At 37.7% G+C, this 24,818-nt stretch overlaps 5 protein-coding genes across 11 annotated transcripts; 3 read left to right on the plus strand and 2 right to left on the minus strand.

Moving 5' to 3' along the window:
• Positions 1-1,090: 1,090 nt before the first annotated feature.
• Positions 1,091-4,587, plus strand: LOC104820403 (carbon catabolite repressor protein 4 homolog 3). 6 transcript variants are annotated; one of them, XM_010550834.2, is made up of 13 exons: positions 1,091-1,448; positions 1,594-1,757; positions 1,862-1,927; positions 2,120-2,172; positions 2,249-2,330; positions 2,425-2,511; positions 2,771-2,863; positions 2,951-2,983; positions 3,076-3,188; positions 3,341-3,455; positions 3,804-3,892; positions 4,000-4,087; positions 4,428-4,587. In XM_010550834.2, the coding sequence occupies exons 1-13, from the start codon at positions 1,133-1,135 to the stop codon at positions 4,494-4,496; spliced, it is 1,368 nt and encodes a 455-aa protein (XP_010549136.1). In that variant the 5' UTR covers positions 1,091-1,132; the 3' UTR covers positions 4,497-4,587. The 6 variants fall into 6 exon arrangements, with proteins under 6 accessions (XP_010549136.1, XP_019058838.1, XP_010549137.1 ...); XM_019203293.1 differs by lacking the exon at positions 2,120-2,172 and having other exon boundaries at positions 2,256-2,330; XM_010550835.2 differs by lacking the exon at positions 1,594-1,757 and having other exon boundaries at positions 1,266-1,448.
• A 141-nt stretch (positions 4,588-4,728) lies between these two features.
• On the plus strand, positions 4,729-5,342 carry LOC109116948. The gene is made up of 2 exons (XM_019203294.1): positions 4,729-4,949; positions 5,046-5,342. Exons 1-2 carry the CDS (start codon positions 4,842-4,844, stop codon positions 5,148-5,150), a joined length of 213 nt encoding a protein of 70 aa, XP_019058839.1. The 5' UTR covers positions 4,729-4,841; the 3' UTR covers positions 5,151-5,342.
• A 760-nt stretch (positions 5,343-6,102) lies between these two features.
• LOC104820404 (histone deacetylase 15) lies at positions 6,103-10,628 on the plus strand. The gene is made up of 18 exons (XM_010550839.1): positions 6,103-6,247; positions 6,581-6,789; positions 6,877-7,056; positions 7,282-7,396; positions 7,510-7,580; positions 7,750-7,825; positions 7,921-7,985; positions 8,112-8,167; positions 8,325-8,448; positions 8,558-8,683; positions 8,783-8,833; positions 8,935-9,003; positions 9,236-9,344; positions 9,519-9,598; positions 9,770-9,852; positions 9,922-9,967; positions 10,121-10,295; positions 10,373-10,628. Exons 2-18 carry the CDS (start codon positions 6,601-6,603, stop codon positions 10,483-10,485), a joined length of 1,728 nt encoding a protein of 575 aa, XP_010549141.1. The 5' UTR covers positions 6,103-6,247; positions 6,581-6,600; the 3' UTR covers positions 10,486-10,628.
• A 109-nt stretch (positions 10,629-10,737) lies between these two features.
• LOC104820405 (transcription factor DIVARICATA) lies at positions 10,738-12,974 on the minus strand. 2 transcript variants are annotated; one of them, XM_010550842.2, is made up of 3 exons: positions 11,788-12,974; positions 11,153-11,646; positions 10,738-10,983 (listed from the first exon to the last, which is right to left on the minus strand). In XM_010550842.2, the coding sequence occupies exons 1-2, from the start codon at positions 12,189-12,191 to the stop codon at positions 11,163-11,165; spliced, it is 888 nt and encodes a 295-aa protein (XP_010549144.1). In that variant the 5' UTR covers positions 12,192-12,974; the 3' UTR covers positions 10,738-10,983; positions 11,153-11,162. The 2 variants fall into 2 exon arrangements, with proteins under 2 accessions (XP_010549144.1, XP_010549142.1); XM_010550840.2 differs by lacking the exon at positions 10,738-10,983 and having other exon boundaries at positions 11,044-11,646; positions 11,788-12,973.
• A 644-nt stretch (positions 12,975-13,618) lies between these two features.
• On the minus strand, positions 13,619-20,274 carry LOC104820406 (DNA mismatch repair protein MSH2). The gene is given in 14 exon segments (XM_010550843.1): positions 13,619-14,104; positions 14,523-14,663; positions 14,788-14,972; positions 15,164-15,290; positions 15,385-15,495; positions 15,675-15,746; positions 15,867-15,956; positions 16,433-16,543; positions 17,524-18,078; positions 18,247-19,210; positions 19,302-19,411; positions 19,731-19,763; positions 19,947-19,996; positions 20,107-20,274. Coding segments are annotated over 14 exon segments (2,805 nt in total). The 5' UTR covers positions 20,156-20,274; the 3' UTR covers positions 13,619-13,897.
• Positions 20,275-24,818: the final 4,544 nt, after the last annotated feature.

Raw genomic sequence — 24,818 nt, forward strand, 5'->3', positions numbered from 1 at the left:
GCTGAGTCAGAATATCGCGCCCTTGCTTAGACAACTTCTGAATTAATCTGGTTGTCTTCTCTTCTGAGTGATTTGCGTCTCTCTGTTTCGCAACCGGTTGATCTCTATTGTGATAGTAAATCTGCTCTCCACATCGCAAGCAATCCGGTTTACCATGAACGGACGAAACATATCGAAATCGATTGTCATTTTGTCCGAGAGCATGTGAAGTCCGGTTTTCTCCAGCTCTGTCATGTTCCTTCTACTGATCAAGTGGCTGATTTGCTGACAAAGCCACTCTATATTGAGCAGTTCCATCGACTTTTACTCAAGATGGGAATACAATCTTTGTATTCTCCATCTTGAGGGGGAGTATTAACCTATACATCTTATGACAATGATGGATAGTACAGTTCCTCTCGAGTTCATGTCTGACGAATAACGGCCTCGTATGTTTGGGTTGGTACATGTCTGACATTGTCTCCTCATTTATTAGCACTTTCTGTTGTTTCCTTTTTGTATTGGGACCACATAGAGATTATATAAGTACATATTGTATAGAGATGTATTAAGAAAGTATACGAAATACAAAGAAAGCCTTTTTACAAATTTTCTCTCGTTCTTCATCTTCTTCAGACCTCAATTGTTCTCCTTTCCAGATCCAGATCTTCATGCTCTGTTTCTTCATACTCTGTTTCTCTATTATCAATACACCTCTATATCAGTAGAGTTGATAATGTGTTGAAAACGAAAGATAAAAAGCAATAGTGGAATACTATACTAAATAGAGAGAATATGATAGAGAGAAAGGAAAATTTCTTCGTATTTCATATATTCCAAATGATGTATGTATAGACATTCATCATAGTAAAGAAAAATCATAACGAAAAAAAGTTAGAAAAAAACATATTGTGAATCCTAGATAAGTGAGTCCTAAATGTCTACGATTTACAATAATCTATTAGTTTTAATATCCAAATATCAAAGCCAAGAGACATTTTTATTTATGGGCCTGGGCTTAAAGAAAATACTTGTAGATGGGCCCATAAATGAAAAATAAATAAAATAAAAGAAATTATCTGAATGGCGCCAAGTGCTTTGGGCTGTTATCCTTTTCCTTGCTATTTTCCTCATCCATATTTCCTGAATTTGAATGGGCTGCGACGGTTGTTCGTGGCTCCGACCCGGCGGAGCTGTCGGTATCTCCACCGGAGTTCATTGTTTTCCGGAGGTTTATCCGTTTCCTTTCTTTTTCCTGCTTCGACGCTCCTCCAGATGCCGGAACTCCGCCGTCTCTTGCTCCACAACATCTGGACCGCCCAATTCATATCCCGAATCATCAACTCGCTCCTACAACAGCCGTCGATGGTACAATCCTCTTTCTTATGGTCCTGAGCCTTCGGATCATCCGCCGTCTCCTCGGGTTGTGCGAGATTGGACGGATTCCGATGCGGCTCTCAATTCCGAAGGTAGTCTCTGATGGTTGGATTCGTACTTGTTTTGATTCTAGTTCATGGGATGTCAATTTCATGTCAGATCATTTGACAATCGTAATTCCGTGTGATCCTATTCCTTTACTGATGTCTCTGCATATATATATATATATGGCGTCAGAGAGAATCAAGGTCGTGTCCTACAATATACTTGCAGACAGGAATTCGTCTAAGCACAGAGATCTCTACCCCAATGTTCCTAATCCTTACTTGAAGTGGGGTTACAGGAAAAGGCTGATTTGCGACGAACTGATTGGTCTTGGTCCAGACATTATCTGTATGCAGGTTCACGAGTTCAATGCCAGTGTTTGTAGCTTTGGTCTGAATGTGGGTATTGATTTGTAGATAGTTTACCAGGACTCATCACGATTTCTCCATGAATCCTGTAGGAAGTGGACAAGTATTTCGATCTGTTCAGCACATTGGAGAAAGCTGGATATGCGGGTTCGTACAAGGTTACTCTATTTCCATGTGTCCCCTTTAATGTTTAGTCTTATATGTTGAATATCCTGGCGGAGAAAATCGTATAAATATGGACGTGTAGAAAAGTTTTGGTATATCCATATGCCTTTTTTTTTCATTTGAAGCCCTCAGCTGTGGCCTGGTTTTATATAGAAGGACTAGAAATATAAGCTTTCCAATGGCAGCGGCGAACTGGAGATAACGTTGATGGCTGTGCATTGTTCTGGAAAGCCGATAGGTAGCAAACCATCGTTCAGCACACTGATCAGACAAATATCAACTAGGTTGTTTTGATATGTTTTTGTTTTGAAAAGGTTTCAGCTTTTGGAGAGCGAAAATATCGAATTCAAGAGTTTTGGCCTCCATGATAACGTTGCTCAGCTTTCTGTTTTTGAGGTAGCAATCTCTTTCCTTTAGTTTTTCTTTTCTAAAGTTCTCTTTCTTGATTTTATAGTTTCACTGATTCATCGAGCTCTCGGGTTTCTGTCAGATGTGTAAATCTAAGTCAAGAAAACTACTGGTCGGCAACACCCATGTGCTTTACTATCCAAGCCGAGGAGATGTGAAGCTAGGGCAGGTGAGTCTTGTGAATTTAGAAGTTTGATATGACAAATGAGTAACTTACGTTATGGAATTTGTGTCTGGAAAAAGGTTGCATAAACCCTAGACCCTGTAGACTATAAGTTGTTATTTAATCAAATTCATGCCTTCTCCTCTAAGCCGGACAGTTTTTGTTATGGCCGATGGACAGAAATTCGCCTGAATATGATGAATGTCATTAAACAACTCTTTAAATGGATATTGAATGATTGGTTGATATGGTGAAATCAATATAGATCCGTTTGCTATGCTCAAGGGCACACTTGCTCTCCAAAAAATGGGGTAATATTCCCGTTGTGCTTGCTGGAGATTTCAACAGCACTCCTGAGGTACCTATCTATATACACAGAACTAAATCCCAGTTGGCAGTCTACATCTGTTTATTTTAACTCAGTTCTGTATCTACGCATTTGCAGAGTCCAGTATACAACTTCTTAGCAACCTCGGAGGTAAGTAGTTAGTCTGGTTTCAGTAGAACAACTGTTTATTTTGTGCTTGTGGAGGTGCTTTTTTTTCATTGATTTACGTTTCTATGTCACAGCTGAATGTCATGGAGCATAACAGACGAGAGCTCTCTGGCCAGAGGAATTGTCATCCGACTCGTGTTCTTGGCACAAGTAGAAAACAGAGCGATATGTTAGTTTCCATCGGCAGGTAAGAACAAGATTATTCGATGCTGATGACTTAATGGCATTGTTGGATTGAGTTTGACATCGGGTAAAAGTTTCAATCACGAAACCCAACATCCATTAGTCGAACTGTAGAAGTACAGGGATTCGGTTAGAATTTTTGCTCTGTTTTTTCAGATCTTTGGGCGGTAGCTCTTGGACCAATGAGGAGATCCGGATCGCAACTGGGCGTGACAACTCCTACTGGGCTGTTCATCCCCTCAAACTCCGTAGCTCATATGCCTCAGTTAAGGTATCCCCTAAAGGCCTTAACTTTCCCCTAGCTATCGTCGTTTCTTTCTTCCACTATGTGTAAACTTTTGGAAGAGATTGAGAATTACGTAGTTATACGACCCGAATATCAGAGATTAAACCGCACCAAAAAACATTGGAATCGGATTTAGTTGAAAGGTAGAATTCAGAAAATGAAACTACCGAAAAATTGAAAAGAAAAATAGTCTAATGATATGATAGACAGAATTCTCCTAGCAAGGCTAAGCAGTGAAGCTGTTAAGTTGATATTTCCAGATTTTCCATTGGATAAAAAAAAACTCAACTGTCTTTCTACTGTTTTCTAATTTGTATCATGACAAACTAACAGGGATCAGCAGCGAGAACACGAGACTCGGCAGGCGAACCTCTCGCAACGTCATATCATTCGAAGTTTCTTGGCACGGTTGATTACCTCTGGTAAACTCAATCAACCGACTTCAACGCTCAAAGACCGATCTGAATCGGTAGATGTAATAATGGCAGATTGAACTAATGAAAGAACATGTGTTGTGTCTATGGCTCAGGTACTCTGATGGTGGTCTTGTCCCTGCGAGAGTTCTTGATACACTTCCCATTGATGTTCTCTGCAAAACCAGAGGCCTTCCTTGTGAGGTAAGCATATAAACAAGGTTTTAAGGATTAGGCATCTTACAAGATAATAGGGGTGGGCATAAATAACATAATTCCGATAACAATAGGCATCTGATTCACGGATATCCGATTTTTTGGTATTCGATCTTTCACGGGCATGGGACGGGTTGTTCTTTAGTTACTCGTCCAAGGGGTATGGATACAGATAATTCGATTGGTGAGACGAATTAATAAAACTAACTGGAGTTAACTATGATGAAATTTTATGAAACTAAACTATAGAATGGTGTGTGTAAAAAGAAAGGAAGAAGTTATTGTCAAGTTAAGTTGAAGTCTTTGTCCCTTTTTTTTGGTGATGCAGAAACTGGGAAGCGATCACTTGGCTTTGGTTTCCGAATTCATGTTTAAACCTGGATGCGAAGACATCTAAACCGTCGGTTTAGCTTATTCTTGTTTTAATGATTTTACTCACATTCAATATCATACAAATGCAAAGAACCAAGATTTTTTTGTTTGTTTTTTGGTGATATCTTTTTATTTGATTTCCAATTTAAACCGTATTGAAGGTATCCTATTTCGAAAATCATATACTGGTTTGGTTTAATTGGTTCTTTGCTTAAACCGGACGCCCGGTTCGAAAAACCGGCCAAAGTCAACAAAAGAACTAAACTTACTAAACCGAATTAAACCGGTCGTTATGATTAGTTTGGTTCGGTTTTCGGTGGATGAATATCCGGAAAGGGGGTTTCGTGGGAGAGAGAGAGAGAGTTGAAAAATGGCGCTGACGTCACAGACATGGGGATACGTTCGGATCATAACCGGAACCATACTCGGTGGGGCTCTTGGCTTCTACGTTATGCATCGCGTCGAGGTCAACTACAAGGTCAGCTTCTCTCTCTCTGTCTTCTCTGTTTGGTCGCCGAGAAAACGAAGGAAAATGGAGATCGTGTTCTGATTTTTGTATTTTGTATCAATGCAGAGGAAAATGGAGGAGAGATTGAAGCAATATGAAATGGAGATGATGAAGAAGAAGAAGGAAGAAGAAGAAGAGAGTTTTGGTGAAATCAGAGAAGGCTCCATGTAGCTCTAATGTTTGTCAAAGGGAATGTGCCTACAAGGTGTTCGACTAAATGATCATGAGAGTTGTCGTTTTGTCTTTTTGAAATTCCGGTTTGGTTCGGTTTGATATAAAAGATTCGAGATGGTTTGGTCCGATTAGATTTGGTTGACTGGAAACATATTCTCAATAAAATTCCTTGTAGTGTTAATAGAAACAGTACACGAAACCAATATATATATATATATATATATATATATTCTTACACTAACAATACATACATATTTTTTTCACCGATGAGATTATTAACCATTAACCGATAGCCGAATGGAACAAGAAATAATAGTAATCGAATTGAATCTGATATAAAAATTGAACGTTTATTACTTTTCTAAATTCGAAGTGAATCAAATCGAATAAAAAGATAATTGAAAAAGCAAATATTTTTAAAAAACTGAGTATTTTACCAAGTGAATCGATATAAAACCGAACTAAAATTGATATAAAAACCGAATGATAATATTTTTTCTATAACTAGAATAACAAAACTCAAATATAACCGAACTAAATCCAAACCGGAAACCGAAATAACCACTTCTAGTAGGTGACATAATTCTCCATTAGAAATTGTAGGTAAAACCTCATGTTGATAAACCAAATAATATTGTTACTAAATATAACCTTTTTAAATCTTAAGAAATAAATAAAAAATCATTTTACAGAATATTGGATATTTTTAAGAACAAAAACTCGAATGTAACCAAATCTAATATATAAATGAAATGAAAATATTAAAAAATAACCAAACTAATCTCACGTTGTAATTGAATTTAAAAACAATTTTTATTTCGTTATGATTTTTTTTCTTCAGAAAAAAAGAAAAAAAAAATTGGTTACTCCTCATTTTTCCAATGGGCTTGGTCCCTTGTTTCTCTACTTTTCTCTTGTTGGGTTTTCATCGTTGTTAGCCCAACCGAACTGTCTTCACGTCGAGCTTCGTCTTCCCTCTCTCTCCCCCCCTCCCTCCTCTGTAAAGCAACCATGGTAGCGCGTGGTCTTTCGCTCCTCTGAGGTAGGCGGGCGAAGTCTCTATACGGTTCCACAATCTTCGTCCATTTCTTCAGGTAAAGATTCTCGTTTCCCGTGTGTATTTTCCAAGAAAGAAGATCATTGTTGACTGTTTGGTTTCTGGATCTACGATCGATTGCGAAATACGGGGAGAGAAGTTTTTCTCTGTGCAGCTTTTTTTTCTTTAAAAAAATTGTTGTGGATCTTTATTGTAGTCCAGTGTTCCAATGTTTGGGGTACGCGTTCTTCGGATATGAGATTTCAAGAATATTTGGCTTTTTTTGTTGTTGTGTTAAGATTTGGTTTCTTTCATTTGTGTACATTCGTAGCTTTTCTTTGCTTCTTTTTATGGAGTGATGAAGAATTCTTTGTCTGGTTACCATTTTCAGTGAACTCTACTGAGGTGACAATGGTTGTAGAAGCCCTCGAAGTTGACAGCCTCACAAATGGTGAGGACCAGACAAGAAGCGAGAACCCAACTCAAGGTTCAAAGCGAAGACACGGTAACAGTGATGTTGCGGTAACTTGTTGTACTGAAGGAAACTCTGGAGATGAATGTAGCAGTGGAGACATGGATTGGAACCCTGGCTTTTCATCTGTAAACTTCCTCATAGATGTTTTCTTATTGTTTGTGCCATAGGTTTTGTGTTTGTGAATTTGGTGAAATGGGTTCCTTTTGCTGTAGAAAAAGGCTAGGGTTTCAAGGGAAATGACATTCGAGGATATTTACAATGAAGATGGCTTGCTGGTTGATGACGACGAGGATGATAGCGACTGGGAGCCTGTGGAGAAGCCTGTGGAGGTTCTGAAGTGGTGCTGTACCAATTGCACTATGGCAAACCCTGGCAGTATTGTCCACTGTTATGTACGTTTCGATTCCTTTTCCACTATGAACCCTGGCACAATGGTGAACCGTGATTCTGCCCTTGTTGTCATTGATGTTAGCAATTGTGTGTTTCTCCATGTGTGGTGTACGAGTCGAATTCCTTATTTATCTGTTGATATGGTGTGCCATATTATATTGCATGCCTCGGGTATAGTGTGCGACAGCTACATAGTACGTATCACTTAGGTTGGTTACCTGATGCAGATATGTGGTGAGCATAAGGAATCTGGCATTCTGAGGCATGGATATTTTTCATCTCCTTTTCTAAAAGATTCGGGTCTTGCCGAGGTCGAATCAGCACTTGAAGAGAAATATGGAGGTAGTAATTGCATGATTCCTTGTCTATACCTGTCGCTGGATACAACTTTACTGTGGGTTTATTGTCATTGCTTTCGTGTATGCTTTACTTAATTGGTGCCTACTTTAACTCAGGGCTAGGGAGCTCTTCCGCCAGAAGTTCAACGGCAGTGGGGTTCGACGAGAGAATGTTGCTGCACTCAGAAGTATTGCTTTGTCAACTTTTATATTTGCTGAGAATTGTAGTCTGACATGAGTCTTTTTGGAAATTGCTTTTATTGCATTGGTGTATTACAATATGATTTCTTAGCGTCCAGTGTTTTGCCTTTGCAAGTGTTTTTCATTCTGACCTTTAGTGGTGACATGTTTAAACAGTTTGAAATGAAGGCTCATCCACATCCTGAGAGACCTGACCGTCTCCGAGCTATAACTGCTAGTCTTGCTACAGCTGGTATGTAGGTCTCCTTTCTGGTGAATCTATTGGATTGTATCATACTTATAATGTTGGATGTATTTGTTGTTTTCATTACTGTTGTAAATTTGCAGGCATTTTTCCTGGAAGATGCTTCCCTATTGCTGCTAGGGAAATCACGAAAGAAGAACTCCGAATGGTGAACCCCTATTTGTTGTCTTAGAGACATCTTTAACTACTAATGACTTTTCATTGTTTTTGTTGTCTAGTTTCCTCAACAACTTTGAAACAATCACTTGAGTGGTTTCCTTTTGTCAATTTTCAGGTTCACACTTCAGAGCATGTTGAAGCAGTTGATCTTACAAGCCAGCTTCTCTATAGGTATTAATTTTTGAGCCCTTTCTCCTTCTCTCTCAGTAACATTGTGTACATTAAGAATATCAAATCAAATACTGACCATAATGTCTTTTGTTTAAGATGCTCCTCATTTAGTCTTTTGTATGCTCTGAAAGGTGTTCTTTTTACCACTGATTTGCAGCTATTTCACCCCTGACACATATGCTAATGAGTATTCAGCACGTGCTGCAAGGCTTGCAGCAGGTTTAAGTGCCGATCTAGCATCAGAAATTTTTTCTGGCCATGTCAAAAATGGTTTTGCATTGGTATGTGAAACTCGTAATAATTCAAAAGTTTTCTTATGAAAACTATGTATAGGTTTATTTTTATTGTGGAGTTTCATTCTTACCGTTGTACAAATCTTAAATGACTCAGGTTCGTCCTCCTGGGCATCATGCTGGCATCAGACATGCTATGGGGTTTTGCCTTCACAATAATGCAGCTGTTGCTGTGTTAGCAGCTCAGGCTGCAGGGGCGAAGAAGGTGCTGATTCTTGATTGGGTAATGTCATGGTTAACTGCTCCCTATGCTTAGTGTTCTTTTGGAAATTTTCTGCATGATGTGTTCAGGCTTATATAGACTTCTTCTTCGTCATTTCAGGATGTCCATCATGGAAATGGAACCCAAGAGATATTCGAGCAGAACAAATCTGTAAGCTACCTAATACTATATATGCCACCTGTTAAATTGGAAGGTCTAAATTCTTGTTGGGATTCCAATTTTCAGCTTAACTGATTCAGAACATTGTGTAGGTCTTGTATATATCCTTGCACAGACACGAGGGAGGAAACTTCTATCCTGGTACAGGAGCTGCTGATGAGGTACCTGTGCTTTTTTATCTAATTATCTGCTGAGAATACCAATCATAAGGCTGTTCCAGTAATTTTAGTTGCATATATATATATATACATATATATATCCATGCGCTTGCTTGTTTTTCAAGTTTATATAATATCTAAGGATTGAGATTATTGCACGCTTTGTTGTCGTTTCCTCCTGTTTATCTTAATAGGTTGTGCTGAAGTAGTTACTAACATTGAATCTGCCATGAAGGTTGGTACAAGTGGTGCTGAAGGCTATTGTGTCAATATTCCTTGGAGTCGTGGTGGAGTTGGTGACAACGACTATATCTTTGCATTTCAGCAGATCGTGCTCCCTATAGGTATGGAGTAGGCTTTTCCCCCTTTTGAGTCCGATTGAACAGTGATCTGTTCAGATCTTTGTTGCCTACATGTTCAGGGAGTAAAACCAATACATGTTGACATATCAATCTGTTCAAGCTTGGGCATACTTATATTTTTTCTTCCATCTAATTTCGTTTGAACCTTTATTGAAGCTTCTGAATTCTCTCCCGATTTTGTCATCATATCTGCGGGTTTTGATGCTGCAAGAGGCGATCCTCTAGGATGCTGCGATGTAAGCTTGTATTCCACTGTTGTCAAACAGAAACTATCAGACATGGTTTCATCCTGTAAATTTAATCGGGAGCTGTTCTGTTGAATTGTTGCCCCCCGAAAAGGGTTTTCAAGGGAGAAGATGTACTACTAAATATTATACAGGAAACTAATTTTGGTATCTTATATCCAGGTGACTCCTGCTGGTTATTCCCAGATGACCCGGATGCTAGCTGATCTCTGTGGTGGAAAACTACTTGTCATTCTTGAGGGAGGGTACGTGCTCTACAATTTGGTGTTCATTGTCTTTTGAATGGGCAGGTGATTAAGTTATCAATTTTGCAGGTATAATCTCCGTTCAATATCTTCTTCAGCAACTGCTGTAATCAAGGTTAATTTCAGTCTCAAAATTCATAGTTTCTCACTTCACTTGTGGACAGCTCAAAGCTGTCTTTTGAATGGATGGATGATTATTCGTCGGATATCATTCTTATGGCCATAATATTTGTAAATTGACTTCTTTATTCCCACTTAATCTGTAAAGGTGCTTCTGGGGGAAACTCTTGGATGTGATTTGCCTGTGAACACCATTCCTTCAAGAGCGGGTCTGCGAGCTGTTCTTGATGTGCTGAAGATTCAAATGAATTTCTGGGCGTCTCTGGCTACCAAGCATTCTACTTTACTTTCAGAATGGGAAGCATATCTGCCCAAGGACAAAAGTGAGAGAGTCCCAATAATTTCTATTCATTTCTTCAATTTGCACTTCTCGAATCATCACTGAGTGTTTCCTCTGCAGAAAATCGGACGAGAAAGAGACTCGGGGCACCCTTATGGTGGAAATGTGGACGAAAAAGGCTTCTGTACAACTTATTCTCTGGCCGCCTGACTATAAAATCAAGGAGATGTTAGAAAAGCTTTTGACCAAAAGACTATATTCGTAGCGGGTCTTTATGTAATGTAAGTATTCTAATCACTAGCAGCAGGGCTAGCAATGTACTTCTAAGAACACTAGAATACTTGAATTGCTCATCTCTAATCATAGTTTTGCATCTTTTCTTGGTGTTTTTTTTCCATTAACCATTATCTGAATTTGCTAATTGACTGCCAGAATAGTATTGAGAACTAATATTTCAATTCATTGTTTGGCTGTGCAAAGAGATGCTTCTGGAACTAACTATCCAGAAAATGATATTCCGAGGATAGTGATACTTGAAACGCAGGTCCATGACCGTCTTTTCATATGATTGCTCGTACTTTCTTATCATCACTAGTTACCTGTATCCACGATTCCATGTTTGACTGCCTGCTAGCAGAGGTTCTTCTTGAACTGATTTTCCAGGAAATGATTTTCCCGGGAAACAATCTTTGTACGATTCTCTTCCTGAAACTAGAGTCAGGTGTTTCTTCCTATAAGGAAAGGTAGTTTTCTCAGTTTTTTTGGTTTTACTTATTTCAGTGTATAGCTGATACTGCAAGATAGAAGTCTTGTACTTAAATGTTCATCTCACTTCGTTTTTTCGCATATCAGCGACCTAATAATTATATGGAGATGTACAAAAGTTTCTGTGATTCTTACATATGAGAAGTTAGTGCCTTGTTGGTGGAGCTGGATGTGGAGGTAGAGGCGGTGGTGGTACCGGATATACTGGGACGACGTAAGGAGCTCCTGGATGGTGATGGTGATGGTGATGGTGTGGAGGAGGGAGCATGACCGGTGTTCCAACGGCTGAACCCACGTGGCCTGGTGGTGCAACAATTGGTTGCCCCATCGGTGCACCGCCATACATCCCTATTCCCGGGGGCATGGTTGTGGCTGGGAGCTGCAGCTGTGGCTGAGCCACCCTGTGCTTGGCTACTTGTTGACCCGTGACCGCTGCTTGGTTCTGGTTGTTCACGGTTGTGATGTCGTGAATGCTAGACCGTCTTCTGTCTCGGTTCATGGAGTTTAGCCTGATGAAGTATTTCTGGGCATGACTCGCCACCTGAGTCGGTGTTCTTGAGATGACAAAGTTCCTGGAGATGCTCCTCCAGTCTCCTTTCCCAAACTTGTCCAAACCCAGAAGAAACAACCTGACAACAAAACCCGGGTCTGGTTTTTTTCAGCGATCAGATTCACAAAGGTAAATATCATTTCGACCCGAGTATTTCTAGCATTATGTGGTTCATTTTTAGTTTGTCTATTGCCTTATCTACAGAGGGAAGAAAACGAACCGGTGCTCTTCTTCAGTCCAAGGTATCCCTTTCCTCCTCTCTTGCTCAGCCCTCGAGCTGCCTCTCCCACCCGAAGCACTCATCCCGGGATTTGGTCTCTTCTCCGGTGCTGGAGAGCCCGAGGAATGGGCGTCTCGACTTGATGGGGAATTCACAGGTTCGTCGATGTCTGTTTGTCCTCCTCCTGAATAACAAGGTAAGGGAACATGTCCAGATTCAATAGCATTCACATCTTCTAATAGAATCTCGTAGTGGTTCTTCAGTTCTTCAAGGCATTTGCTTGGAACCATCAACTCCATTTTCCTCCATTGATCCTCTGTTATCTCCTCCTCTACCGAATGCATTGCAATGGCGTTCTCGAAGGCCTTCTCCTCTTCTCTGCTCCAACCCACCACACTCTCCATTAGAGCCTCTCTCTCTCTCTCTCTCTCTCTCTCTCTCTCTCTCTCTCTCTCTCCCCTTTGGGTTGAATCGTGTGGTGGGTGTGATGGGTTTGATAAATATATGTTAAATGGTCGGTCTCTGCTCTCTTGGACTCTTGCGACACTGTGTTTGTCTGTTCAGTTACATTGAAAGAGAGCCAAAAAAAAATGGGGGCGCGTAGGATAAGAAGGGGCACTCCGTATTTGTAGGGGCAAAGCCGTGAAGATGACTTCTTCAGTGTGTTGAGGAACATTCACTTGGGAAGGTACACGGTGCGCAGGATAAAGACAGCGGGTGGTTTATCTCCGGTGCTGGTGTGGCGCGGGATAAGATTGCACACTCAAAACGCGTACGATAGTTACAACGGTGTTGAGGGCGTATTCTGTCGTATTCGCTGATTTCGATTATTTCGGTTTGGTCCTCTGATTCCGGTTTTCTTAATGGCAAAAGAAGTTACGAAGGACACACACTATGATGGGCTATGGGCGTAGGATAAGCTTTTGTTGGGTGGTCAATTATCACACGATAGACAAGGGACTGGTATCTTTGTGTTTTGTCGTTTGTTGTTATCGCAGAATCGCTGTCTGAAAGGTTGGATTCGATAACAAGTGTTAAAAAAAAAAAAAAAGCAAAGGCGGAGGGGGGAGGTGCGTAGGATAAGAGATGAAACTGCATCATATGCGTATGATAAGGGCTAGAGGTTGAGGAGGGATCACGAGTTGATTTGAGATAAAACATTTAACCAAATGGAGGGACCATCTCTCTCATTCTCTCTCTCTCTATATATATATATATATTCCTGTTACCGTTACTATGAATCAAACCCAAGTAAAAAAACAATGGATTCTCTCTAATATATTCAATTCGGTTCAAGTTAATTCGGTTTATGAACTCATAAACTTTATAAATTTCTCTGTTTCACATCTTTTATCTGAAAGACAAACTATTCCAAACCATAAAGAAGTTCACATTTAAACGGTATATATATATATATATATATATGTTCTAAAAGGAACAATGATCGACGAGAAGAGAAAATGATTGGATGTAAATGGGGCATGCATATATTCAAATTCCATGGGCTAACAAGCCTAAAACACGAGCAAAAGTTGCGAAGTATCAATTTCTAAAAATGTACGAAATATTAATGTCCCTAAACGCTTGTAGAAGTGCAAAAATGTGTTTTGAAACGATAAAAAGGTATTTAATTTGTTTAAGAATATAATGCAAAAAGGTAAATGAGTAACAGCCGGAGCATTGCCGAATGAATGAAGACAAGACTGATGTTGAACGATGAAGTGTGGAAGCTCTTAGTTCCCACAATTAAGAAGTAATTATGTATGCTCCTGCTTGAATTTGATTGCATGACGCCTTTTTCATATTCATTACCAACATTTGCCACGTGGCGTTTTCGGAACGAGAATTTACATAAATAACCCCAAATTCTTACGCTATGTTAAAAGTGTTTCGCTTTACAAAAAGAGCATTGAAGATTTTTTCCCCCCCCCCCAAAATCAGACATTCCCACGCCGTTTGTCCCCCTCTTCGTCTGAGTAGCTTCAAACATAAAAAAAAAACCGTCCTAGAGCCCGCTGTAATAAAAAAAAAAGGTCGCCTTTCACTGTGCTGGTCCGATAAATAAGGTGAAATGATGGTTTTACCCCTGTCCGAGTCCTCCGTAGAGCTTTCATAGTAGTCGTTGGAGCCAGACGCTGTCCGAGGCATCCTTCTGGAGATTGTCCTTCATCTCACGGACCCGTCCGAGTGCCTCTCCGAGCTCCATTTCCTCCAATGGCATCTCCGTGAATTCCTTCAGGAACTTGTGAGCTCTCGCCGCTCCTCTCGAGACATCGTCCTCTGGATCATGCTCTCTCTTCTTTCTTTTCGGATCATCCTGCAAAAAAAACGATACATATCCCTCCAGTCACAATCACCAGCTTCTGTAGATTCTTGTAGGACGTTAAGAAAAACCATGTTGAGTTTGTCCTGACCGTGGTTTGGATACAAGGATATTATACTAATCACGCATTTACGACATTTAACCGTAGATTTCCTTATATATATTACCATGTACATTACAGTGATGCTACACACGAAAGCATTTTATTGTATATGGTATCAGAGCCTATACATCATTTCAACAATGTATTAACCCATATATTAGATCGTGACAACAGTTAAGGACCAAATCTAAGATCCTATCACTTTTCCGAGCATAGGTTACATGAATGAAAGATAATGACTGCAACAGATTCACTCGTAAAGCCAAAACCATATAAAGTTAAAAATAGAAGATAGAGAGAAGGAGAAACCTCGTTGGAAAGGAAGGAAGAAGGGGAGAAATCTTCCAATTCAGAAGCTTTCTGTCGGGCGAGTGCCACTACGCTCTCTGGGAAGTTTGCGAATTCCGCCACGTGAATCCCAAAACTTTGGTCACAAGCCCCTTCCTCTACCTATTATTTCATTATAATAACATAAAAAGGATTATATCACAAAATTTAGAACACATGAAAAAAATTCTATTCATCAAAATTAATGATCAAAATAGTTGGATTAAATCGTCTCAGATTCACAAACCTTGTAAAGCATGGTGAGTTTGCGGCTACACGTGTCGATATGAGCGCTCACATGGTAATTCGCCACACCAACTGTGTCAGAATTTGCATGTTGGGCCAAGGCAGTTAGCTCATGAAAGTGGGTTGCAAACAAAGTAGGTGCCTTTATCACTTCAACCAGATGCTCGCATATAGCCCATGCCAATCCTGAAAACCAGAAAGAATGCATGGAATTACTGTGATGAAAGCCTTGAGAACAAAACTTGATTGAAACAGGATTTCATCTGAAACCTTTTCTGGATTTTCCCATTCAAATCCATGGTTTTCGGAAAAGTTTTGACATTTGGAGCTTTAAAAAGAAAATGGAAAGGAACATATGTTATTGCTGTGAATCTAACCGAATCCATCATAAGTTGATGTTCCACGACCCAGCTCATCGATGATTATCAACGACTTATCGGTCGCTCCTTTCAGTATAGATGCAGTTTCGAGCATTTCCTGCATAAAGGTAGACACTCCCCGCAGCTAAACACAAAAGAGAAAAAAAGGTTAAAATGGGAAAGGTTTTCCAAAATCAGGTAGTTACATATACCAAAACGGGTTTGTGTTATAACTCAACTTGGCAATCGCCGGCTCCTACACGAGCGAATATGCAGTCTCTAATGGAGATTGAAGCTTTCTCGCAAGGAACAAAGCAACCAACTTGAGCCATCAGAACAATCACACCGACCTGGAATTCATATCGGTAGAAGAGTATTGTGATCGGCAAGTCCTTGAACAGTTGCGGTTTAATTAATATCAGAAAAAGACAGGAACTTTTAGCAGTTCACTTTGAATGCGATGGGCTATCATACATTAAACTAGTTTTTGGGGTGAATATTGATGATTCAATCAGATCAAACATTATACCTGGCGAATAAAAGTGGACTTCCCTCCCATGTTAGGCCCTGTTATTATCTGGAACCAACTCTTCCCTCTGGTCTGATTTTGCATTAACAAAAGCAAACAAGGAACTGTTTCAACTTAAATGAAAACCATGAAAATATCCTGGAAAAAATTATCAACAGAACAAAAAATCGGGTTATTTTGACGTATGCTTACAAGTCTACAATCATTTGGTATAAAATTCACCCAATCTTGAGCTTCTACACATGGGTGTCGGCTCCCTTCTAATATAATGTCTCCATCATCCTACAATATTAAAGACGACCAAGCAACAAACATACAGAAACGTAATTAAAATCATATGGACCGACGTGCAAATTAGATCCAACCATGGTTGTTTGCTGATTAAATCTGGATTAGAAAGATCAACTAGAGTTATAGTTAACAGATCTCCACAGATATCCAGCATAGTGTCGTGCTATAATATTACATGCACACAAGCTCGAAAGCACGTAAAGAAACCAACATACTCATTATTGTTTAATAGATCATAACCCCTGTTTTAAGTGTATATAAAGCACACAAGGGATCCTTTCCAAGATTCAGATATTTCATTTTCTTTCTTTTTTTATTCGGTTGAAATGTGAAAAATTTCTTAAAACATATTACAAGGAAGCCCAAAACCAGTAAACTTAAGCAAGAGACATCGTCCAAACCAGTGAGCAAGACAAATATTATCTTCCAGTGAGCGGACGTATCAAGAAAAAAAAGACTAAATTTACCGAAGGGGTGATATCAGGTCTAGTATATGGAGTCGGGCTACTGGAAGCCAAATCGGCAAAGCTTAGCAAGACATCCATTTCAGAAAGCAATCCAGCTAATTCCTCAAACACCTGGAAGCATAAACCAACATTAAAATTGAAACAACATTTAGTATTATTACTAATATTTGTCACAAAAGAGAAGTAAAGTGATCCAAAACTGAGATTCTATAAACAATGATGATACCATAAATCTGACAGCACTAATCCATATAAAGAAAAGAATTACTACATCAATATCAACATCATCATCGCCTTAATCCCAAGTTTATTTGGGTTCGATCAGACGAATTCTTCGTTTCCACTCATTTTGGTTTGAAGTTAGATCGTCCGAAATTTGCAACAATTTTAAATCTTTTCTAATGACTCGTTCCCAAGTAAGCCTAGTCTACCCCTCTTTTTTCTTTTCACCTCCATTCCTATGTTCTCCGCTTTTCTGCACAGCATCTATCAGCCACGTTATACATGTTCAAATCATTTTAAATGTCTCTTCTCTAACTTCTCTTCTATACTACTACTCATATTTTCTCTCTAATACTCTCATTTCTAATTCTATTCATTTTTTGTGTCCGTAGATCCATCGCAACATACTCATCTCGGTCACGCTCATTTTGATAATTTGATATCCTAATTTAAATCATCAACGCATTACATCTTATGAGAAACATTTCTTAGTAAACATAATATTAGCATCATTAGCGATTTAATCTAGTTTTGGTACCACTTAAAACATTTTTATATTCTACTAGGATCTAGACTTAAAACCTTTTATTGATATTTTACATTTTTAGATCCTAAAGTGACATTTTTGGAAAATTAGAGTTTCTGCGTACCTATAAATCTGGGCTTTCAGACAAGTTCAAGTTTTGTTAAATCATTTTTTTGTTTCATTACCATAAATATATTATTTAATATTACTAAAATAAAATTCTTAAGCAAAACTAGATTTAATATGAACATTGTGAATAGTTAAATCGTGTGATAGTATCCGTGTTAATATTATCTTATAATATAGCCTAAGGAGCCAGAGACAAAGGCTTAACAATAAGTACCTCAGAGAAGCTGGTCACGGTCTGAACAACACGCTCAACTAGCTCCTTCTGACAACTCCTGTACTCCTCTACAACCTTCTGATATTGATCTCCCAGTTTCTTAAGCTTCGTATTTGTGAACTTCACTCCGTCTTTGCGTGTCTCGATCACAACAAACTGTGTCGCCAACTTCTTCCTGACCTTAGGTTCCTCCTTCTTTGTGATCCTGAACACATGGCCAAATTGTGTGGCCTTGTCGAGCTTTAGAGCCTTGTCAGCCTGAAGATTGAGTTCAAGAGCTGTCTTTATATGCAGCTCGTGGATTTGTTGCTCTAAGGATTCCTTCTGTTCTTTCAGATATGATAACGTGTCGTCATAGCTAGAACAAATCATGTATTCGCCATTTTCGAGCTGGTCAAGGTCTACCGAGCACTCAACCAGAGCAGTGAACTTGCCAAGGTGTTCTTCATCAGCTAAAGCTTCGAGCTTTGTGAAGTATCTCTCGTGGATGAGAGATACGAATTCCCCTGAGTGCTGTGACAAAGCTGTTTTGATGAATGGAAGTCTGATAGTTGACTGCACAGAGAAGATAATGATGGAGTTAATGATGAGAAAGTTCATCTGCGAAATGTCAAGTATAAAATAAGTGTTTTTGGTCATAATAAAGGCAATGGAGTTCGGTTGTTTCACTGAAGGGAGAATACAGTCAGACTGGAGTGTCAGAAAAAAAAGTTATGTAAGTACCTGATAGAGCTTGATTACATGCTGTAGTCCACCTCTTCTTCTCTCAAGACTATGCACAAGTCTCTCAATATCTGAAATTCGCTTCAGATGCTGCCTTAAATCTTGTCTTAGACCAGCATCTTCGACGAAACACTGAACCAGATCCAATCTAGTCCTAATCTCATCCAAATCCACAAGAGGCTGCTTCAGCCACATGTGAAGCAGTCTCTTCCCCATCCCTGCAGTGCACGTTCTGTTCATCAGACCAATTAAACTGAAGTTCTTGTTTGCATCGGTTTTGCTCTCCATCACATTCAGAGCCCTCATGGCCGCAGAATCCAGTCTCATGAAGCTGCCAAGATCATACCTCCGCACAGTGAAACTTCCATAATTTGCCTCATCAGAGAGAAGATCGGAAAATGAGAGTAAAGCACCTAGAGCAGGTGTGGCAAGATCAAATCCAGAAATCAGATCCTTAACGGGTTCGATGTTCCCCTTCACCAGTCTCCTCAGATCTGAATCCAAGTCTCGAGCTTTGAACTCAGTTCTCTTCCTCTCTGTTATCATCACAGCACACCTCTTAAGAGAATCGTGTAAGCTTTTGCGTTCATTTGATTTTCCAGGTTCAGCGGGAAAAATGCATTCTTTAGCGCCAAGAGCAATCAGAGAAGATTCCAGATTCGTGAAATGACTATCATCGAGAAACTCAGCCACTCCGAGGATTCGCCTGGTAAGATCAACATAGGCCATCCCAATAGCGTAGCCACTTTCATGGACATTAAGGAGAATGGAAACCACGACTGGCGTGTCCTGCATTTCATTGTTAGCAAACAACACATCTTCGAAACTCCCAATGTTTCCAGGAGAACCAGTTTTCACAAGTCGCCAATTTGACCCGCTTCCCTCGTAAAGCTCTATAGTGTGATCATTACGCTCCAGGAGAAGATCTCGAGCAATAGTCTCAAACATGTTCCTGCTCTTCTTTCTTTTCGGATCATCCTGCAAAAAAAACGATACATATCCCTCCAGTCACAATCACCAGCTTCTGTAGATTCTTGTAGGACGTTAAGAAAAACCAGCTCAAAAGAGCATCTGATCCACTACCGAGCTGGCGTAGAGCAGTCGTTGTATGATAGTAGGTCTTTGCAATGAAAGTCGCATTTTCACCATGAGCTGTATAATAGTCCTGCAAGTTTATTTCAATATTTTCCCAAAATGATGCCTGGTTAAATATCTCAAAACGTCCAAAAGAACTATTCGAATGAGATTTAGTAAATAAATTCCCATAACAACACCATTGTTCAATCAAACGACAAGAATCCAGATCAATAATCAATAAGGAACTCAAACCCTGCAAGTTAAAGATTCATAGACATTGTTAAAGGGTCAGATTCAGAAGAAACAGATCACACGCAGTTTTAGGGCTTGAATTTCAATAACTACAAAAGATTCTACATTTCAGAAGTTAAAGTATCATCAACATTGTCTACAACGACCAAACTCACCTTGCGATCACAGAATCGGACAGCCCTCGGGTCCTGCAATGAAGGACAATAGAAAAGGAAAGAAAGACACATGAGGAGTGATCGATAAAACGAAGAACACCCCAATTTCTTTACTTCCATGAACCCTAAATTTAGGGCTTTTCCTTCCCGATTTGAATTAACGGCACCAACCAATCTATGTTTCCCCGGAAAACGAAGTAGGATAAGGAGACTTACAGCGGGTAGGGTTTTGAAGAACGAAAGAAACCCTTGAGCCTGTTTAACATCTGCCAAAATCAAATTTGAAAAAATACATAACCATTATCAGCCATTTTCACAACCCAGAAGTCGTAGACTGCGAGTTCAAAAAAAATTCCCAGAAAAATTAGGGTTTTACCCAGCTTAAGCTCGGGAAGCTTGTTCTGCTCCTCGAAATTGTCCTTCATTCTCAGATTGAACAAGCGAGAATCTCTTCGCCTACTCTGCTACTACGAAGTACGAGCCAAAATCCCGTTCTCTCTTAATGGGTTTGCATGAAAGAGATTCGATAGTTTGGTCAGATAATGCGTCGAAAATGGCGGGAAAATGGGAGGTGGCGGCATTTCTCTAGAGGCAACGGCGCGTGCATTCGACGCTCCGTCCGGTGTTCATCATTTTGGGCCAGAGAAAAGGCCCATAAATGGGACTATCGGGCCTAGAAACCCACGAACCCTTCTATAGTTTTGTGCCAATCATCATAAAACACCTCCTATATATATATACATATATTTTTTAGCCTTACATTTCAAATCCATATATTTGTTTAGAGATTATGCTTTTTAGCACATTCGTCTTTCTATGCTATTATCTTTCGATGCACCTAATTATTAAAACATTGAAAATTTCCCGGGAAAAAAAAAATCGTGGGTTCTTTCTTTCTCTTGGTGAAAAAAACAATGAGTCTATTTTTACATGTATACATATATAAGTGGTGAGGTTTTGTACTATAGTAGCACTTTGTCTAGGGTTTGCAAAGATAGATTAAGTATATTGGCCTTTCATGACCCATATAAGGCATATATATGTACTACCAATCCTTCATGTGGCTCATGGTTCCATATGTTATATATATGGTTAGGCATTATTTGCCTTATCATTCCTTTTTTTTTAAAAAAAAATGGGCATTTTCTTTCACTATAGCACTATAGCTTTAATTTCTAGGGTTTTCGGTATATAAACAGTTCCCGATGTTAGTAAAAAAAAAAAATTGAATACGATAAAGCATCATATATATATATATAGTAATTCCATAATAAAAACAAAGTATATTAAATGTAAAAAAAATAAAGAGAAAAAGACAATGTTTTGCAGTTTCAAAATTGGAAAACTCCGTTTTGGTGATAATCTTTTCCTTTGACTTTGCATCAATTCACTATATATATACATGTGTGTATATATATATATATATATATATGCTCTTGTAACATAATGTTGCATAAGATAATATCCTATCATAGACTTTAGAGTCCCCATAGCAACTATAAGAACATACGGTCCACAAGCGGGGGAAAACAACATTTGGCCACAAATGTCATATCAATAACTTTATAGAGTACATCCAACCTAACCAACCAAAGAAATATACAAACCTTTTGCATAATATACACACACATATATATATATATATATATATATGTATATGTGTATGTGTGTTTTTGTGTAATGATATTTGACATAACCTCAGTTATATATATATATATATGTTTTCTTCCACTTTGACATGGTGTGACGCCAACCTTTTGAGAACACTAAGCTCCGCCTAAAATATGGTTCACAGCTTCTATATCCATATCTACATATTGTAATCTGAAATAAAACCATTAACCTTGCCTGAGATCTGCGGCTAAGGAAATGAATATATATATATATATATATATATATATATATGTATATATAATGGGCTTACATCAAATGAAAATTACACTGTGATAGTTCAATTTTCGTGAAATTAAATTCAAAGTAACGAATGATTCAAGACTTGTTTTCTGCCCTTTGGTTCTAAACTGTTTATTTTTTTAAGATATTTTTAATAATCATTTTAATGGAACAAAACTATTAAGAATGGCAATTACCTATATTAAAAGTGACAGAATTTTGCGTCGGGAAAAAATGAAACATAAACAACGCAAATTCGACACAATGGATATATATATATATATATATATTCGTTATTTATTTTTAGGTAATTTATAAAGATTCAGAAACGGAACAGATTTGGTTTAAAATAATTACAACCAAAAAATTATTATTATTTTTAAATCGCGTTGTAAATGTGACGAAATTTATAGAACATAATGAAAAGAAGTTTATTTGATTGCCATTAAAAAAAAAAAGGTGTGAGAGGATGTGGTGGGAGTTTTCCACTCCACCTTATTGATTACGATTCACAAAAGAAGAATATAGTGGAATGTGATGGGGTGGAGAGAAAAGGAGAGATTCAACCAAATCCTTTTTAATGAACTAATCTTAGGATGGATTTTATTCTGATTTAAAAAAAAAAATTAAAAGTGAAAATATAGTGGAATTGGAATTTGAATCTAGCATCTTAAATTAGTCAACTTTCATATTTTTCATATTTTCAATTTTCTGTTGTAACTCATATTTTCTATCATTCCATTCATTTTGTTAGCTGTTTCTTAATAATTAAAGTTTTAACATTTTTTTAAATTTTAAAAAAAAAATGTTAAAAAAGGTTATATAATTTTTTAATAGTCGAAATATAATTAATATTTTAAATCTTGATGATTAAAACTGCGTTGTTATTAATAGTTTATGGGAATTCGATAGTTTTGATTAATAAAAGTGCCATTATTTTTAAAAATAATTAGAAAATCTAAAATTACGTCTACTTAATAACAAAAACTATGTTCTATAACATCAACGATTAAGAATAACTAAGTACAAATTTAGGGCAAGGGGGATATAGCGAGGCTCTTAGCTAAAAGAGTCTAAGAGAACGACCTCCACATTTGACCCAACAAAATCAAGCTTTGGGCCAAATGGAAAAGTTTCCAAATTTGCTGCTTGAGTTTTATATATATATATATATGATGCTTTAGTTAAAGGGTTTTATTTTTATATTATTTATTATAAAAAAAGGGTTTTATTTTTATATTATTTATTATAAAAAAAAGGGTTTTGATATAAAAAGGTTATTTGATATGCGAGTTTCAGTCAATGACGCATGATATTTTATATGGAACCGACAAGTTGCAGTGGTTTTCCTCGCAACTGCAGGTCTTCGTCGTCATCTCGTTGATATAACAGTAGAGAAAAAATATTTCGTAATAAACATTCATTTCAAATTTCCAACAGTCGGTCCATAACTAATCTCACACCCTATTAGCAAAAAAAAAACCCTTCAAACACTAATTGCAATGGATGTATCAATAAATATGGGGAAAAATAAGGAAAATAACTAAGGGAACACGTGATTTGCATAAATATCTAAAATGGCGGGCTTTAGTACAAATTACTACAGAAAAACTCATGAATGCAGGGGGGGTTATTTCGTGATCAATCAAATGGGCAAAGAGCCACTTTGCTTTTAAATAGAGAATGATTCATTAATTTACCCATAAAGAATCAATGCGAAACCAAAAAATTAGAAAAAAAAAACCCATAAAGTATAGAAATATAGAAAAGAAGAGTGATATGACAGAGGAAAAAGATAAGAACAAACGTAGAAGACATGATAGCACTTAGAGCACGATTTTTTTTTTTTTTAAAGATTGAAACTTTGGGTAATTTTTGAAAGAGGGTTTTTGCTGTCTCTCACTATCAACAACTTCAAAATGGTATATTTCATCAAAACCCATTTTGTTGAATCTCATCAGTCTTTTTTGTTTGCTTCATGGGTTTATCTGAAAACCTTGAAAGCAACCCTAGAACAAGCAGGCCCCGCATCGGTCATGTGGTCCTCTCATGGTAATGGCAGGCCTAGAGAGAGAGAGAGAGAGAGAGAGAGAGAGAGAGACATAAATAGATGCGTGCGTGTGAAAGAGAAAGAGAGAGAGATGAGTGAGAGGGAGAGAGAGCGAGGGAGAGAGAGGAGCATGGGCGTTGAATTAGGTGGAGAAGGCGGCATGTATAAATGGAAAGAAAGGATAACAAAGGAAGACTTGAAAAGGAGTCTTTGTGAGAGAGTGGTATGTGTGTGTGTATATATATATAACACATAAATGAACGTCCACATTTGTGTATTATTATTGTGTATGGTGTAACTTTGAGGCATAGATCATTTTCGTCTAAAAGATTGAAGACGACAAACTTGATCCGTTATGTATGTATGTATGTATGTATGTATGTATGTATGTATGTATGTATGTATGTATGTATGTATGTATGTATGTATGTATGTATGTATGTACGTACGGACGGATGGATGGATGGATACAAGAATCTGGACAATTTTAAGTAAATGATTACGGAGACGATTGCTTTTGTTTGTATTTCGCTTTTTCGTCAAAATCCGCGTGCGTTGTAAATATTAATATATTAGTTGGAATTTTAAATCAACTATAGTCTCAATGGAGATGTATTTTTGTACAAACAAACTTAAAAAACTATCAAAATTTATAATTGTTTTCTCTCATATCTTGTTATGTACAAGTTATTTTGTTATCAAATCTAATTAAAATATTCTAAGATAATTTTTTACATAATTTAATTATCTATATTTTTCAATAACAATAACAATATATATATATATATATTGAGTGTTTGTGATAAAATATCATAAAATTCATAATTTTCATTAATTATTTTTTTCAATTTTTCAAAACGCCTTTTTCGATTCTGAAATTTTGGGTCTCACTTCTTATTTTTGTATACATTTATAATATTTTCAATTTTATATACTAAATCTGGGATTTAAAACGTTATTGTTGTCTATATTACACCATATATTTGTCGTATGTTTACAAGACATATTCTTCTTATGTTTTCTACATAATCACAATAATCAATAATTATCGTAAATATACAAGTTTAAATAAATATCTATGTTTAATTACATATATATTTTTTCTAAATAAAAAAATCTTAAATATAACAATCAAATAAATTATA

Source organism: Tarenaya hassleriana, unplaced genomic scaffold (assembly GCF_000463585.1).
Source record: "Tarenaya hassleriana unplaced genomic scaffold, ASM46358v1 Cleome30, whole genome shotgun sequence".
NCBI classification, from domain to species: domain Eukaryota; kingdom Viridiplantae; phylum Streptophyta; class Magnoliopsida; order Brassicales; family Cleomaceae; genus Tarenaya; species Tarenaya hassleriana.